The sequence below is a fragment of the Malus sylvestris genome, chromosome 12, assembly GCF_916048215.2.
Source record: "Malus sylvestris chromosome 12, drMalSylv7.2, whole genome shotgun sequence".
NCBI lineage: Eukaryota > Viridiplantae > Streptophyta > Magnoliopsida > Rosales > Rosaceae > Malus > Malus sylvestris.
In genome coordinates, this window is record NC_062271.1 from 14845324 (window position 1) to 14862044 (window position 16721).

A 16721-nucleotide genomic window follows, 5' to 3' on the forward strand; every position below is an offset into this window, starting at 1 on the left:
CCAACCTTTACTCACATTCGAGAAAACACTCCCAACAAGATTGCTTGCTCCAAAATCGAAGAGGCACCGCCCTCCGAATCTCGAGAGCCAGACTCCCAACATGATTACTTTCTCAAAAATTGAAGAGACATCGTTCTCCGAATCTCGAGAGCCAGATCCCTGATAGGATTGCTTGTTCGAAAACCGAAGAGGCAACACTTTCCCAACTACAAGAGCCGGATCTCCTTGGATAAAGCTGTCTGTAATCTTCACACGCAACATCAGCTTTCCACATACCACAGACCACTTTTTCAAAGTGCTCTGACAGGGTAAAGGAATAGCATTACTACTTGTTGTTAAGGAGACTGCTATATATGTCAACCTCCATCCCCAACGGACAGACAGACCTGCAAAAATGCTCAACCCTTCCTCATATATGAGAGGGCACTCTCAACGAAGCCTTTCGAAATATTCAGCTTTCTTTCCCCCCGATAATACCTCTGCAAACAAGTTATACTAGAGCAAGAATATCTCATATCATCAGGGTTAAAAGCAAGAGTATCCCATATCATGCTTTTTCCCTGTCTTTTCCTTTGGCCTTGTTCTTACCTGCAAGACAAGGAGAAAGAGAGCAATCAGTCAGCACTTGGAATCAAGCTTCCAGCCAGGAACTGACTGCCTGGAACTTACTTACCTGGCATTGCTCTCGAGTACTCATCTTCAACATCTTATGCTTCCAGGGAAGATACCGCATCTGCCTGAGGAACAGATAGGGCAAGTGAGAAGGATACAAGGAAGCATGTGGAGACAAGCGTAACAGCACACGTGCCGATACATCCATTACTCTGTCAAAGCAAAAGTATCCCATATCAGTAGGGTCGAACGTACTCTAGATTTGATGGACTTGTTTTGACCCTCAAATTCTTCAGTCGGCCTTATACTCTGGAGAAAACCAGAAAACCCTCCAGCTCAGTTCAAGAATAAGCCTGTGGAAAGTTACTTCTTCAAAAGCAAAAGTATCCCATATCATCTCTTCTCATTTTTCTTCTCTTTATCCTTCATGCTGCCTGCAAGATAGGGAGAATGTGAACAATCAGCCGGAGCTCTGATTGCTTACCTTGTCTGTCACCTCTTTCAGCAAATCCCCTAGCTCGGCAACTTGAGGGACTCCTACTACATGGTTTGTATCGCGCTTGACCAAGCCTGAAACTACAAGTAAGCTTCAAGTGAAATTGATACATTACCTTGTGCATCTCCACCAGTTAAAGATACCACCCCTGGATGGAGGAAGAGTACTTCCAGAGAAGATGCCACATCTACCTATGAGACAGATAAGGCAAGTCAAGACGATACCACATTCCGATACTTAGAAGTTTCGTGATTACGAAATCATTCTCCCACAATATTTCCTAATGTCATTTGTACTAAATCATTCACCTGTACTCACTAAAGGAAAGCTTGAACCTATGTACTTGTGTAAACCCTTCACAATTAATGAGAACTCCTCTATTCCGTGGACGTAGCCAATCTGGGTGAACCACGTACATCTTGTGTTTGCTTTCCTATCTATATCCATTTATATACTTATCCACACTAATGATCGAAGCAATCTAGCGAAGATCACAAAAAGCGACCGTTTTCGCTACCTAGGATATATCGTGCAAGAGAACGGAGAATTAGAGAGAGATCTCAACCATAGAATAGAAGTTGGATAGATGAAGTGTAAGAGTGCATCCGGCGGGTTGTGTGACCGTCGTAGGCCACTGAAGCTCAAGGGAAAATTTTATAGGACGGCAATAAGGCCAACGATGTTGTATGGCACAGAATGTTGGGCGGTGAAGCATCAACACGTACACAAAATGGGTGTGGCGGAGACGAGGATGCTTCGTGGGATGTGTGGGCACACAAGAAATGATAAGATTGGAAATGAGGATATTCGAGGTAAAGTAGGAGTGGCCGAAATTGAAGGAAAGATGAGAGAAAATCGGTTCCGGTGATTTGGACATGTGCAAAGAAGGCCTACTGACGCTCCGGTTCGAAGATGTGACTACGGGACAGAGGTTCAGGGCCAAAGGGGTAGAGGAAGACCTAGGAAAACTTTGGAAGAGACTCTAAGAAAAGACTTAGAGTACTTGGTTCTAACGGAGGACATGACACAAAACCGAGCGCAATGGCGTTCTAGGATTCATATAGCCGACCCCACTTAGTGGGAAAAGGCTTTGTTGTTGTTGTTGTTGTTCCGATAGATGTGTACTGTAATGTAGAAGAACAAATAATTTTTAGGACAGCAATAAAAACCCTCCCTTGTCACATCTTGCAGTTTTTCTGTAGTGCAGCATTGTTTCTGGTTGATTGTTTCTTTGTGTTTACAGTTTTTTGTTACTTGTGTGTGCTTGCTTGGTGTCTCAGTTCTCTCGGTTTGCTGCATACAGCGGCCTTGAAGTATTTTTCTCTATACTTGTCGGGGTTTTTTATTAGCCTCCCAGCTTCAGTTGGGGTCAATTTTCTGGTATTCTCATATGGCTGCTGTGTTCCTCTATTCACCTCTGCTACTGTGCAGGTTCTTTATAATTTGGTTTAATCATTCATTGTTCTGTCTTTTGGAACAGATTCAGTGCATCTGTGAATGTTATTGTGTATGCTAGATTGACTTGTAATTGTAATCGTAATTTATATTTTTGTATTGATTGGATGCAGGCTTCGGACCGTGTAGACTCTGTAGAGGATGCAATTGATTTGTAATTGATTTTTTCTGCAGTCTGCACATTTCTATTTCAAAACCCATTTACCAGTAAGTGAAACTTCACACTCGAACTTCCATTTGTGCAATAATTTTGAGCTTCATTTCCACATCAACAGAGAGCTTTTGATTCAATTCTTAGCTAGAGAGAGAGAGAGAGAGAGAGAGAGAGAGAGAGAGAGAGCTAATAGTTCATGGCTAGAGCTCCGTCGTCAATCCTAATCTTCCACCGCCACAACCACTGTGCCTGGCCAAACCCAAATACCCAAATCAGATACCTCACTACCGAAACCAAAGATTTTGACTTTACAGAAATTTCTCAACAGATTTGTAAGATTATTAGAACAAAACCCAGATGGGAGCAGACTCTGCCATCCCATTACCCTTCTTTTAATTTCACTGACCCCCAATTTTTCACTGAGCTTTTGAAGCACCAAAGGAATGTGTTTTTCTCGCTTCGGTTCTTCTTCTGGTTGAGCTCTCAGAATGGGTTTTCGCCCAACCCCGTTTCATGTAATGCGCTTTTCACTGCGCTCGTGGAGGCTAAGGCCTGCAATGCTGCAAAATTGCTTCTTGGACATACTGGTTTTAGCCCTGATCCTGCTTCATTAGAAAGTTATATTGGGTGTCTTTGCGAGGGTGGATATGTTCAGGAGGCGGTTGATGTGTTTTATAGGTTGAAAGGGGCTGGATTGTGCCTGTCTATAATGACTTGGAATGCGGCTTTGTCAGGTTGCCTTAAAGTGGGTAGGACTGATATTATTTGGATATTGTATCAAGAAATGATAGAATGTGGTGTTGTAGCTGATGTTGAGACTGTTGGGTATCTCATTCAAGCATTATGTGTTGATAACAATGTTTCGAAAGGATATGAGTTTCTTCGGCAGGTTCTGGTAGATGGACTAGTCCCCGGAAATGCTGCTTTCAATAAATTGATTTCTGGGTTTTGTAAGGAGAAGAATTATACTCGAGTGTCTGAACTCCTCCACATCATGATTTTAAAGAATCGTGACCCGGATAATTATACGTATCAGGAGGTAATCAATTGGCTGTGTAAGAAAGGAAAGGGGCGTGAGGGTTTACGGGTTTTCAATGATCTTAAGGATAGAGGCTATGCCCCAGATATTGTCATGTATACTACCATGATTCGTGGTCTTTGCACAATGGATTATATTGGGGAAGCTAGGAAGCTGTGGTTTGAGATGATTGAGAAGGGATATCGTCCAAATGAGTACACATACAATACAATGATTCTGGGGTTCTGTAAGATTGGTAGTTTTGAAGAGGCCAAGATCTTATACAAGGAGATGTGTGATAGAGGTTATAAAGAAACCACAGTCAGTTACAACGCAATGATGAGAGGACTATGTTTACATGGAAGGACCGATGAGGCATATGGATTACTCATTGAAATGCCCCATAAGGGTATTGTTCGTGATTTGATTACATACAACACTCTAATCCAAGGTTTCTGTAAGGAAGGCAAGATAGTAGAAAGTACAAACTTATTCCGAGAGCTCCTGACTCAAGGCTTACAACCATCAACTTACTCTTACACCCCACTTATTGAAAAGCTTTGTCAGGTTGGAGCTGTACAAGAAGCAAAAAGTTTGTGGAATGATATGAAGAATAGAGGTTTGGAACCAACTTTCGGCACTCAAGATTATGTTATCATTGGATTGTGTGATCAAGGAGATGCTGCAGAGGGAATGGAATGGTTCTTAGACATGTTAAAGAGTAAGCTTAAACCAAAGCGGAAAACTTTTGGGAAACTAGTTGAATGTCTTTCACAAAGAGACAGGTTGGATGATTCTTTACTTGTTTTAGACTTTATGTTTAGGGCAGGTTATACACTGGAAGAACACATATGTTATTCTCTGGTCAATAAGCTTGGCGGGGAGAACAACCATTTCGTTGAAACATGTCTAGGGGAGATCTTAGAAGGAAAGTGATGTTCCAAGTCATCTTGATATGTTCCTTGCGACTTCTGTAAGTTACTTCTTTTTTACTAGAAACTTCTGTAAGTTGATTTGTGGCTTTCTTTCAATTGTTTTACAGCTTGTTTTGTATGTTTGTTTATGACAGAAAAGCTCGAATGAAAGTTTGAGTTAATGGATACTGGGGATTCCCAAACAGCAGATTAGGGATGAATTGGGGAAAGGGTACGACATTGTTTTGAGAGTTGACATTCAGAGTGCTCGGACTTAAGGAAGATTTTTGGGAATTCGGCTGTTTTCATATTTTTGATGGCGGAGAGTGAGGCCAAGCTTATGGGGAGGCTGATTAACCAGAAAACTGAGGCGAAGACTTATTGTGAGGGTTGTGACGGCTAGGGAGGAGGTGAAGCATGTTAAGAATTTCGATTATGTGGTGGTGAATGCGGAGGGGAGGTTGGACAATGCGGTTAAGTTGGTGGAGTCCATTATTGACGCTGAGAAAGCTTAGGTGCAGCAGAAGAGTTATGTGATATAGCTGTGGAGGTAAATGTGGTGCCAGGTCGAATTTGTGTTTTACGAGTTTAATTTTAGTTATAAACTGTTGAATTTGAATGGACAAGTTTCGCGTGTGGAAGAATGCACGCAATGATCCAAGTTCTATTGGTTTTATAGGAAGTTGTTTATTTTGTAACAATTTGAATGTGAAATTTAGGATCTAGGAAAATCAACTGCTTTAAGTAGTTGCAGTTAACAGAATCACAATGTGTGTTATTCAAGAAATTGGAAGCAATCTATTATCTTTATGATGTGAAAATTAACTTAACACACAAATTACACCCTATTAAATGTGTAATTGTAGTATTAAGCAAGTAGGGATCGTTCTAGACCGGGGATTAACTAGGGCTGCTAATCAACACAAATAAGACTCAAAAGCACTAAACTAGACACTATAAACTCAAAACTGACTCAAAACACTCAAAACAGCAAAACTAAGTTAAAAAGACTCAAAATAGACTCTAGGGAGCTATTTGGACGAATTTAAGACTAGTAAGACTCAAAACACTAAATTGGACAGATTTAAACACTTTTCTAACTAATATAAGCACTTAATTAAAAGGGGGATTGATTTGGACGAAATTTAACTAAACTAAACAGATTGCAAAACTAAAGCAAACTAGGTACGAAATCAGGTAAATTGAATGGTGAAATAGGTTAGTTAGAGGATCTTTCTCCACACATGACATATGCAAACAAACCAATTTCCTGTTATTATTCCTTTAAACCATGAATGACAACACCCCAATTTAACCGTGATAGCACAAATTAACCATCAGATTTTCCTTATTTCATTGAATTGGACGGGATACGCATCATAACCAAATTATCATTCTCAAGTCCCCTAACTATGAAAAGCATGATAGAAAACATATCAAAGGTCATTAAGTTCTTTGAAAACCATAAACATTGACGAGACATTCGTAACTATGAAAAGCATGATACTCCTGTTAAGGATTTACTTAACACAATCATGACTAGTGACTTCCACTACTTGTGAATATAAGTTCATAACAATTAGGTGAAACTCCCTTATACTCTAGCATCAAGTTTATGCATGCAAACTAAGTATGCATCCTCAATCAACATACATAAACAAGTTTTAATAACTCAGATAAGCAAATCACATTCAAGACTCAAGAAATAATAACTGGATGTAATCAATTCATATAAAACATATAGTCATAGCTTCGAATTCACCTCTAACTAAAAAGAAATTAGTTCCTCATGTCTTTGAAAACATAAAACCAAATTAAAACAAACATTGAACTAAAACTAAGGATAGAAAGAACCAGGAGCGTCCCAGCAACTCCAATGGCAGATTCGAACCCTCCTTGGATTGCAAGCCACAGCACAAAGCTCCTTCTTCCTTCCTTGCTGCGTTACTTGATGAATCTCTGGGAAATTGGCGTGAATTGTGGTGTAGAATGATTATGGGGGTGATGGTTTGAATTGTGGCAGAAAATATGTATTTATAAGCTAGGGTTTTGTGTAAAGTAGTGGAGGAGAAGGATTACACAATCCTAGAGGAATAGGACTAGGAAATTTAGCACAAAGCTTCTAGAAAGGGATTAAATTTGTCAGATTTCCAGGGGAAAGAGGATCAGGTTATTTGCATTGTTTCAGGGCTTCTAGAATCAGATATTAGGAATTCTAATGTGATAAGGAGTCCCCCTTGCAGCTGGAATTAAGGTAGGATAGGATTATGATAGGATAAGATTGTTAGACTTCAGAGAGATATCCAATAAGAACGATAGAGAAAAGAGAAATGAAAATTGTAATTTCTGTGTATATAATAATGTTACATTTTGGTATATATACCATCATTTTCATATAGGATAACTACCTAACTTATTAACTAAGTAAGGTATAACAAACTTCTCACAACAACTCTAACAACACTCACTTAGCATCATTTACATTATTACCCTTAACAAAGATAAGATAAGGTTAGTTTGGATGAGATAAGGTTTTGGATAAGATAAGGCAGTTTGGATAATATCTCCTTCTTTTGAGCTGATTCCTTATCTTCAATGTCTTGAATTAATTTCCTCAACTCTTTAGCACATTCCTAGCCTCTCTTGAACTTCAAATTCGTCCATTCCTTGTGCTCCATATGTAAGCTATCCATTCCAGCTCAAAATTGCTCTAAAATGCTCCAAAATGCACTTTCTTGCCAACTTTGTCATTTAGACCTACAAACACACGAAAATAGCTTAAATTACTATAATAAACAGAAACTAACTATGAAAGTGCAAGAAAACAAGCTAACTGAGTCGTATAAATATGCTTCTATCACTTTGTCGGAGTTATCCTTATTAAGCATGTATCCACACTAATGATCCCTGAGCATACAGTGTTAGATATGGTCGAATTTGATGCACTAATTAATGGAAGGTAGGAAATATTCAGTTTCATTGGAGATGTTTGTGGCACGAACTTTTAGTAAAATGAGTTGGTTACGAGATAAGCTATAAGAACTGACATTCCTTTTCTTGCTGTACAACCCTTTGATAACCAGTCTGCTCCATACTGAACCAAAATGCTTCACTTCACACTGACTTTGCTCTTTTGCTGGTTTAAGATACGTTTGTAACAACTGACTTGTCTGTTAGCCAACGTTTACGGAGGTCCTGTCTTGGTATATTAGCCGGACATCTAAACAGGTGAATTAGAGAAATCAACCTGTGTTAGCTTTGCATGTTTAGAAGGAAATCTGTTTTCAGTCTCCTTGCTATCAGATATCATTTATGGCCGTTAAAGGTCAAACCATGTCTGCTCAACCTGCCTATTCACCATCTTCTGCTCAACTGGTTCACATAATTATCTGGTTTTGTTTGTCATTTGAAGGATGCAAATATTTACTGCGTCGTTATGTGAAGGCTGTTAGTTAATCTAGTAGCCATTGGACATGGATATGTTGTGTTGTAGCTAGGCTTGTGAAACACGCATAAGGTTCCTATTTTCAAATAGTTTCTACTTTTGGGCTACATAATTGACTTCCTCTAGCCATTTTATTTGCTGTATTCTGTTTGTTCTGAAAATGCCTGAGAACGTTGGTGTATGCCGCTCTGTTTTTTTCCGTATGTTAGCGACTATTGCTACTATTCTATATAGTATAGGCAGTTTGAAATTGAAGATTCAATTTTATGTGTTGAGTTGATTTGGTTGATAGTTTCCGACTTTCGATGCTGCCCCTCGGGAAGATTGGTCATGACCTGTCTTAGGTAGGAGAATTTGATCAAGTTGTCTAAAATATGTCTTCCTCCCTAGCACAGCCAAATTATCTTTCTCTAGCATCTAACCTAACCCATAGGACTCATTCAACACCCAGGACTTTGATGAAATCTACCCAAAAACAGCAGACTCATTCAATACCCTATTCTAAAATGTTGCTTCCACTTCACTCCACTATTATGGAGAGATTACCTATGACTTGATGCAGTTGTGGCGGTATCCTGAAACAATCAAGCATTGCAACTACTTGATTGGTTTGGAATACAGCTATAGACTACAATGGCCTAGTATCATCACTTAGACCAACTCCAATAATCGGTTGAAAGCCAAATTTCCCCATTTATTCCCCCTCCCCCCAAACACCACCTAACCCATGCTAAAACATTGGGCTAAAAGCCAAGTGCCAAAGCTGGGCCAAATACCCTCCAAATTCCCCCCCCCCCCAATGCGAGTGGATTCGTTGGCACTTGGGCCAGTCTTGGCCTGCCAACACTCCAATGCACCCCACGCGGTTGGCTTGCAAGGGGTGGGCCTTGCTGTCAGCTGTGTGTCGGCCAACATCATCATCCCAACGGCTATAATTTTAATCCAAGGGCTGGGCTTTAAGGACTGTTGGTTGATCCAACTTTCCAGATTCAAATTTAATTTTTTTTTAGAATATGTTATTTTAAAATACATTGAATCCAAAGGCTAAGATTGAATATAAGAGCAATTCCACCCCTAAGGACTTTGCGCCAGCACCCAGCGCATTTATCCACTCAAATGAACAGTAATAGACTCCAATGAACAGTAATAGGCCAAGGCATCTCCACCCCTAAAAAAATGCGCTGGCACCTAGTGAAAAAATGCGTTGGCATAAACGATCTCCATCCCTACAAAATGCGCTGGCACCCAGCCCATTTAAAATATTTTTAAATTTTGTCTAAAAGAATAAAAAAATAAAATAGTTTTAATTTCGGATAGGATTTTTAACCAATCTCGTCACGCCACATGTCATTATCTGAACGTACTATTTTGTGAATAGATTTTCGCTAAGATTTTCAACCAATCCCGACACGCCACGTGTCGCTTCCGGTTTACAATAATTTAGCCAAGATTTCGATAAGATTTTCAACCAATCACGTAGTGCCACGTGGCATTGTCCAGAACCTCATCCTTTCTTTTTTTGTCCATATATACCCTACATCCCTACATCCCTACATCCATCCTCACACCAAGCTCAATCCTTCTTTTTAGCTCAGAATCCTTGTTCATCGTTTTCAAATCTTGAGTTCTTATTACAATGTCTTCTTCAAGAAGGGTGTATAAACAGTTGCAGGAGCAACAACAAAGGTTGTTGGCACAACAGGCAGAATTGGCCAATCTCGAGGAAGGTGGAAGTGGAGGTGGAGATGAGGCTTTCTTCATGAAGGAGGATGAGGATGATCACCATAGAAGGCAGAAGGCCTCACATTCCCGCCGTGTCATGGAAGTCGTGGGTCAGATAGCCAAACCAAGACGTGTTGCAAACCTCGATAGAAATAGGGAAAAACGAGGTAAAAATCTATTGGAAGATTATTTTATTCCCAATAGCATATTCCCTGATCATATTTTTAGACGGCGTTTTAGAATGCAACGAAATTTGTTCAACAAAATCATGAGTGATATTTGCAACCATGATTCATACTTTGTGCAAAAAGAGGATGCTTTTCATGTTCTAGGTCTTATTCCCGAGCAAAAAATTACGGCATCCTTGCGAATGCTTGCATATGGAGCATCTGCAGATCAAGTGGATGAGATCGCGAGGATGGGAAAAACAACTGTTTTGGAGTCCCTGATGCAGTTTTGCTCTGCAATTGAAGCCCTCTACACCAATGAGTACCTCCGGACACCCACGCCAAGGGACATGCGAAGGCTTCTGAGGAAGGGTGAGATGCGAGGCTTCCCTGTCATGATTGGAAGCATGGACTGCATGCACTGGACTTGGAAAAACTGTCCAAGTGCGTGGCAAGGAGCATATGGCAACAGAAAAGGAGCCAAAAGCATCATTTTGGAAGCGGTGGCTTCATTTGATACATGGATTTGGCATGCTTTTTTTGGTGTTCTAGGAGCTCAGAATGACTTAAATGTCCTTGCCCAATCCCCAGTGTTCGACGAACTGCTGCAAGGAAACTCGCCGAGATGCACATATACCATTAATGGTACCCAATACGAGGGATCATACTACCTTGCAGATGGCATTTACCCAAGGTGGTCAACATTTGTCAAAACAGTGCCACATCCACATACTGAAAAGGAAAAACACTTTGCAAAATGTCAAGAAGGGTGTAGGAAGGATGTCGAGCGTTGTTTTGGTATCCTGCAAGCTCGTTGGGCGATTATCAGGGCTGCAGCTAGAATGTTTGATGTCGAGGCTCTTCGATCCATCATGATGACGTGTATTATTCTCCACAACATGATTGTTGAAGATGAGTATGATTATGATGGCGTCGATGAATATGAGCCGGATCCGATGAACAACTCAAGAACACATATCTATTGTGCTCATGATAGGACCGAAGATCCAGTGCAACACGAGCCGTTGAAACGCGATGGACGTTACAATGAATTGATCGTTCAGCAGTACACTAATGTGCAAGAGCCATACTGGCACGTAACCCACGAAAATGACTTGATTGAGCACCAGTGGGGATTGCATGAAGGCGAAGATAATTAGAATGAGGCTTGTGGTTGAAGAATAAATTGTATTTTTTTTAAGTTTATGTAATTCTATGTGGTGTGTTTTGTTTTTAAGTTTATTTAGTGAATTTATGTAATTCTATGTATTTGGTGAGTTTATGTAATTCTATGTAGTGTGTTTTGTTTTTAAGTTTATTTGGTGAGTTTATGTAATTCTATTTATTTGGTGAGTTTATGTAATTCTATGTAGTGTGTTTTTTTTTAAAATTTTTTTGGTGAGTTTATGTAATCTTATTTCATGTGTTTAAATAAAGTACAAAAGAAATAAAGTTTTAAAAATAAATAAAGAATTACATTAAAATTGCATAATAAATTAAATAAAAATAAATAAAGTTTTAAAAATAAATAAGAAATAACATAAAAATTACATAAGAAATTAAATAAAGTTCAAACCTAAAAAAAGAAAAAAACATAAGAAATTACATAAGAAATTAAATAAAGTTCAAAAGAAAAAAGAAAGAAAAAACATAAAAAATACATAAAAATTATACAAAGTCTCTCGAGTTAGGATATGTGGTGCGAGGATCTTGGTTGTCACAAAAGTTGCTAGAACCCCCTTGACTTGTTTCCGCATCTCTTGCACGCTTCCTTCGCATGACATCTCTTTTTTCCGATGTCCAAAAATATTTAGAATTCGGAGACAGTCCTACTAGAGACTTGCTCATAGTGTCACGATCTGCTTGAGCCATCCTTTCTTCTCGAAGCAATTCATTTTCTCGATGAAGTGCTTCTCTAACCAGCTTGTTCTCTCGATAACATTGAAAATATTGAAATGTAGATAGTATAGAAAGTGTAGAAAATATTGAAATGTGGTGTAAAGGTAGAAGATGAGGGTTAGGTATTTATAGGAAAAAAATTAACATTTTTCAAAATTTTATGTATTTTTTTAAAAATTTTCTGTATTTTTTAATAATTTTTCTGTATTTTTTAATAATTTTTAATGAATTTTAATATAGTTAATTAATCTGGACCGTTGGATTTGAAAAATATTCAAATCCAAGAGCTAGGGACTTGCCACGTGATCAACGGTCATATTTATGACCGTTGGGCTGTTTTTTTATTTATTTTTATTTACTTTTTGTGAAAAAAACGTGGACCGTTGATCTATGATCGGACGGTCCATTTTAAAAGTCAAATTTAAATTTTTTTTACTGTTGGAAATCCAACGGTCTACAAAAAATAGCCGTTGGAAATCCAACGGCACTGAGGAGGGCCACGTAGCCCTATTCCAGGTGAACACAAGTGGGCTGACAAGCGGGCCCCCCCACCTGCAACCCGGTCTGCTACTCGCGCACAAGCGCGCTTGTGCTGCACGCGCCTGCTAAACAGGCCGGCCTCTGGGTCTGTCCGAAATGGGCTGGCCTGTTGCCCGGCTTGGGCTGTGTGCCAGGCTCTTTTGCGGGCTGGAGCAAATTGACAAGGGGCTGGGCAGTTTTTTGGACTAGGTGCTAGGCAATGTCCACTGGGGTGGAATTGCTCTAATCAAATCTAACGGTAAAAAAAAAGATCTAATGGCCAAAATTTAAATTCAATGGCTAAAATATTAAAAAAACTCAAAATTCACCCCAAAACTCTATAAATACCTATGAACGGTTGGTGAAACTTGAAAGTTTGGTGTTGAACGGTTGGTGAATTGAAAATTTGGTGTTGAACAGTTGGTGAATTGAAAGTTAGTCCAGGGTTGAAAGATTGATGAAAATTGAAGACTTGCTTTGTGGAAAATTTAATGATTTTTCAATATTTATCGGAATTTAAATATTTTTATATTAAAATTTTCATAAAATTAATTTACGATAGTTTACATATTTTTTTTTAATTTAATTTAAGAAAAAAAAATAGCCTAAGTTCATTCTTTAATAATCTCAGATTAAAATTTTAGGCCAGAAGGGTTGGAGCAGAAAAGCCTGTTTCTGGGCTAAAAGCTAAATTTTTTGGGTTAAAAAATTTGGCTTTTAGCCCAACCATTGGAGTTGGTCTTAGAGGTGTTTCAAATAAACTGAAAATCACGTAACATGATTTAGTGGATTAATAGAGAATAAATACACGTAACATGATTTGGTGAATTAGTAACATCACATAGCAGTGTTCCAAAAAAACCAAAAATCGCTCAGCTGCAGGAATTTTTCTATGTATGTGTAATTAACTAAAAGGAACCAAATTTAGAGCCAGTAACGATCAAATGCAACCTTACTTAACTAAAACTAAAAGCCACGACTTTTTAGGCTTAGTTGCTGCCCAAAACACTCTTTGATAGAGATTGGATCCGTGCACTCAACTCAAAGGGATTTTAGGTGAGCAAGGAGTGGGACCCATCTGAACCTTTAACTTGACACAAATGAACTCACAAGTCATAACCCTTTTCTGCAAATGTGATCCCAAAAGAAGCGCTATATTTCTTTAATTCATTGGATTTGATGGTTGAATATTAAGAGAAATATGTTAGACGTAAGTGTGTAAATAGAACAGTAACACTAATGAAAACCTTTTTCTGTAATCAACGACCAACTGATTTGCGAATCTTACACACAAGAGGAATATTCTTTTTAATAAATCCACAATCTTTTTAATAAATTGATGTTTGAGAAATAATTATGTTGGCTTATGCATGTATATGATTAGGTGGAGTGGATTATATGAAGGATTCATAAAGGATTAGGTTGTAGATAATGCCACGTGGCATGTCGCCATTCATTAAAAATATGACCGAAATCTATCCTCAATGATTGTAAACAGATTGTGACACGTGCCGCGACGTGATTGGTTAAAATTTTTATCGGAAATCTATCCTCAACGATTCTGAAAAGATAACGATACATGGCACGACAACATTAGATAAAAATCTTATCGAAATCCATCACCAATAATTGTCATTTTGAATAATGACACGTGGCGCAACGAGAACGATTAAAAATCTTATCCGAAATTACAAATTAAATTATTTTGTATTATTTTATAAATAAATAAAACACTATTATTTTATTGTCTATTGTCAGGGCTATTCAAGTGTAGTGATGGACATGCAAAAGGCAGTTACTGTTCATTAAGGGCAGTTACTGTTCACTGGGTGGATCAAATAGTGAATAGCCCTGGGGGCCTTTCCCACTATGGAACTGCTCTTTTTTTTTTATTGATTTTCTTTCAGATAAAGTGAAAAGTTATATCTAAAAGACACTTTTGCTTATTGAAAATAGGTATGCTTTTGTGTTTTTATGTTGCTTTTTATCAATTTTATTCTAATAATAATGTCATGTATACAAAATTTATTAGAAATATTACATGATTGGTACAAGACGCCAGAGCAAAAACATCGTCATGATATGAAAGTCATTCTCTAACTTTGGATATTCAGACTTATCTCTCACTGTTCATCTTTTATTCCTTGTTTTCTCTTTAATTCTTAAATGTTTCAATGTAGTTAATATAGTATCAACGACAACACGTGCTCCATGTTACCCATTTATGTTATCCACGAGCTAAGTTTGAAAATTTCTGACATATAAAAGGTGTGTTGAGAATGAATCTCATTTAAAGGAAAATACTACTCTAACTAATTTCACTACACCGGTAATCAATAAACTAATTAGTTGAAACAAGAAAGAGACGTTGAATCCAAGGCAAGAAGAGCAAAAATTGATTTTCCAACAAAACATAACAAACTTAGGAGTTAAAGACAACAACATAAACAACAATAACAAAGCATTTTCCCACTAAGTGGGGTCGGCTATATGAATCCTAGAATTATATTCCGTTGGGTTCTGTGCCACGTCTTCCGTTAGATTCAAGTACTCTAAGTCTTTTCTAAGAATCTCTTCCAAAGTCTTCCTCTACCCCTTCGGTCCTCAATCTCTGTCCCGTAATCGCATCTTCTAACCGAAGCATTCTCATTTCTACTACACCCATTTTATGTACGTGTTGATGCTTCATTGCCCAACATTCCGAGTCATAAAGCATTGCTGACCTTATTGATAGGAGCATATTTATGCGACTTAGCTTGTTTTCTTGCATTTACATAGCTAATTTATACTTATTAGAGTGTTTTAAACTATTTTAGTGTGTTTTCAGGTTCAAATGACAAAGTTGGCAAGAAAATGCAATTTGGAGCATTTTGGAGCAGTTTTGGGCCAAGAATGGATAACACATGCATGGAGTAAGGTGGATGGACGTTTTTGAAGTTTAAAGAGGCTAGGAATGTGCTAAAGATTTGGAAGAAATGAATTCAAGACAAAGAAGGTAAGGAATCAGCTAAAAAGAAGGAACATTATCTAAAACCTTATCCAGTCCTGTTTTATCTCAACATTATCCAAACTAACCTTATCTTATCTTATCCTCACCTTATCCTTATCCTAATCTACCTAAATTCCAGCTGCAAGGGGGAGTTATTTTCAGATTAGGAAACCTAAAAACCTGGTTCTAGAAGATTTGTGCCGAACTACCCTATCGCTTTCCCCGTAGGAATTTGCCATGCAAATCCTTCTCCTCTACAACTTTTGTCGTGCCTTCCCTTCTCCCTATAAATACATTGTGCCGCAACAATCATATATCATCCATCTCTCACCACAATTCGCACCACACATCCATTATACACAGAAATCTCTCTAGTGTCGTAGCCTTGCAAGAAGAAAGGAGAGAAGACCCTTGGAACCGTGCCCTGCCATTCAAGCTTGGATTGCTGGAATGTTCTTAGGTGTATTCTATCTTTTGTTTTCAATGTTTAATTTAAGTTATCTTTGTTTAAGTGCAAACATGAGAAACTAAACTCGTTTTAGCTAGAGGCGAATTCAAAGCCATGAACATATATTGCATATGAAACGTTCAGTTATTATTTCATAAATCGTGAATGCAATTTGCTTACCTGTTTTATTCAGAACTTATTCTTGTATGTTGATTAAGGAGGCCTACTTAGTTTGCATGCATGAATTTGATGCTAAAATATAAGGGAGTTTCACCTAAAAGTTATGAACTTATATTTATAAGTAGTGGAGGTCACTGGTCATGATCGTGTTAAGTAAAATTCTTGGCAGGAGTATCATGCTGTTCATAGTTACGAATGCCTTGTCAATGCTTATGATTTTCATAGAACTTAATGATCTTTGATATGTATCTCTATCATACTGTTCGTGTCGGGAACTAGATAAGAATAATTTGGTTGCAACGCTGAGTCCAATTCAATGAACTTAGGAAAATCTAAGGGTTAATTAGTGCTGTCCACGGTTAATCTGGGGTGTTGTCATTTATGGTCGATAGGAATAATAACTGGAAATCGAGTCGTATGCATATGTGTCTTATGTGGAGAATGACCTTCTAGCTAGCCATTCACCCATTAAAACACCTAATTTCGTCCAAAGTTGTTTAGAGTCTTTAAATCTGTTCGCTTTTACTTTAAATTCGTCAAAAACCACTCCCCTTTTATATTTAGTGTCTTTTAGTTAGAATCTGTCCAAGCTGGTTTCTTTTTAGTATTTTGAGTCAACATAAGTTAGAATTCGTCCATACACATTGTTTTGAGTCTTTTTAGTTCAATTTTCGTCCATGGTCATCCTTAGTGTTAGTTTTGA

General features: G+C 38.1%; 1 protein-coding gene across 1 annotated transcript; it reads left to right on the plus strand.

Annotated features, from left to right (window-relative positions):
• The first annotated feature begins 2249 nt into the window (after window positions 1-2249).
• On the plus strand, window positions 2250-5470 carry LOC126592694 (pentatricopeptide repeat-containing protein At5g18950-like). The gene is made up of 2 exons (XM_050258448.1): window positions 2250-4708; window positions 4805-5470. The coding sequence occupies exon 1, from the start codon at window positions 2914-2916 to the stop codon at window positions 4669-4671; it is 1758 nt and encodes a 585-aa protein (XP_050114405.1). The 5' UTR covers window positions 2250-2913; the 3' UTR covers window positions 4672-4708; window positions 4805-5470.
• The last annotated feature ends 11251 nt before the right edge of the window (window positions 5471-16721 follow it).

Coding starts and splice junctions, on each gene's coding strand:
- LOC126592694 (XM_050258448.1), top strand. CDS start 2,914: ATGGCTAGAGCTCCGTCGTCAATCCTAATCTTCCACCGCCACAACCAC.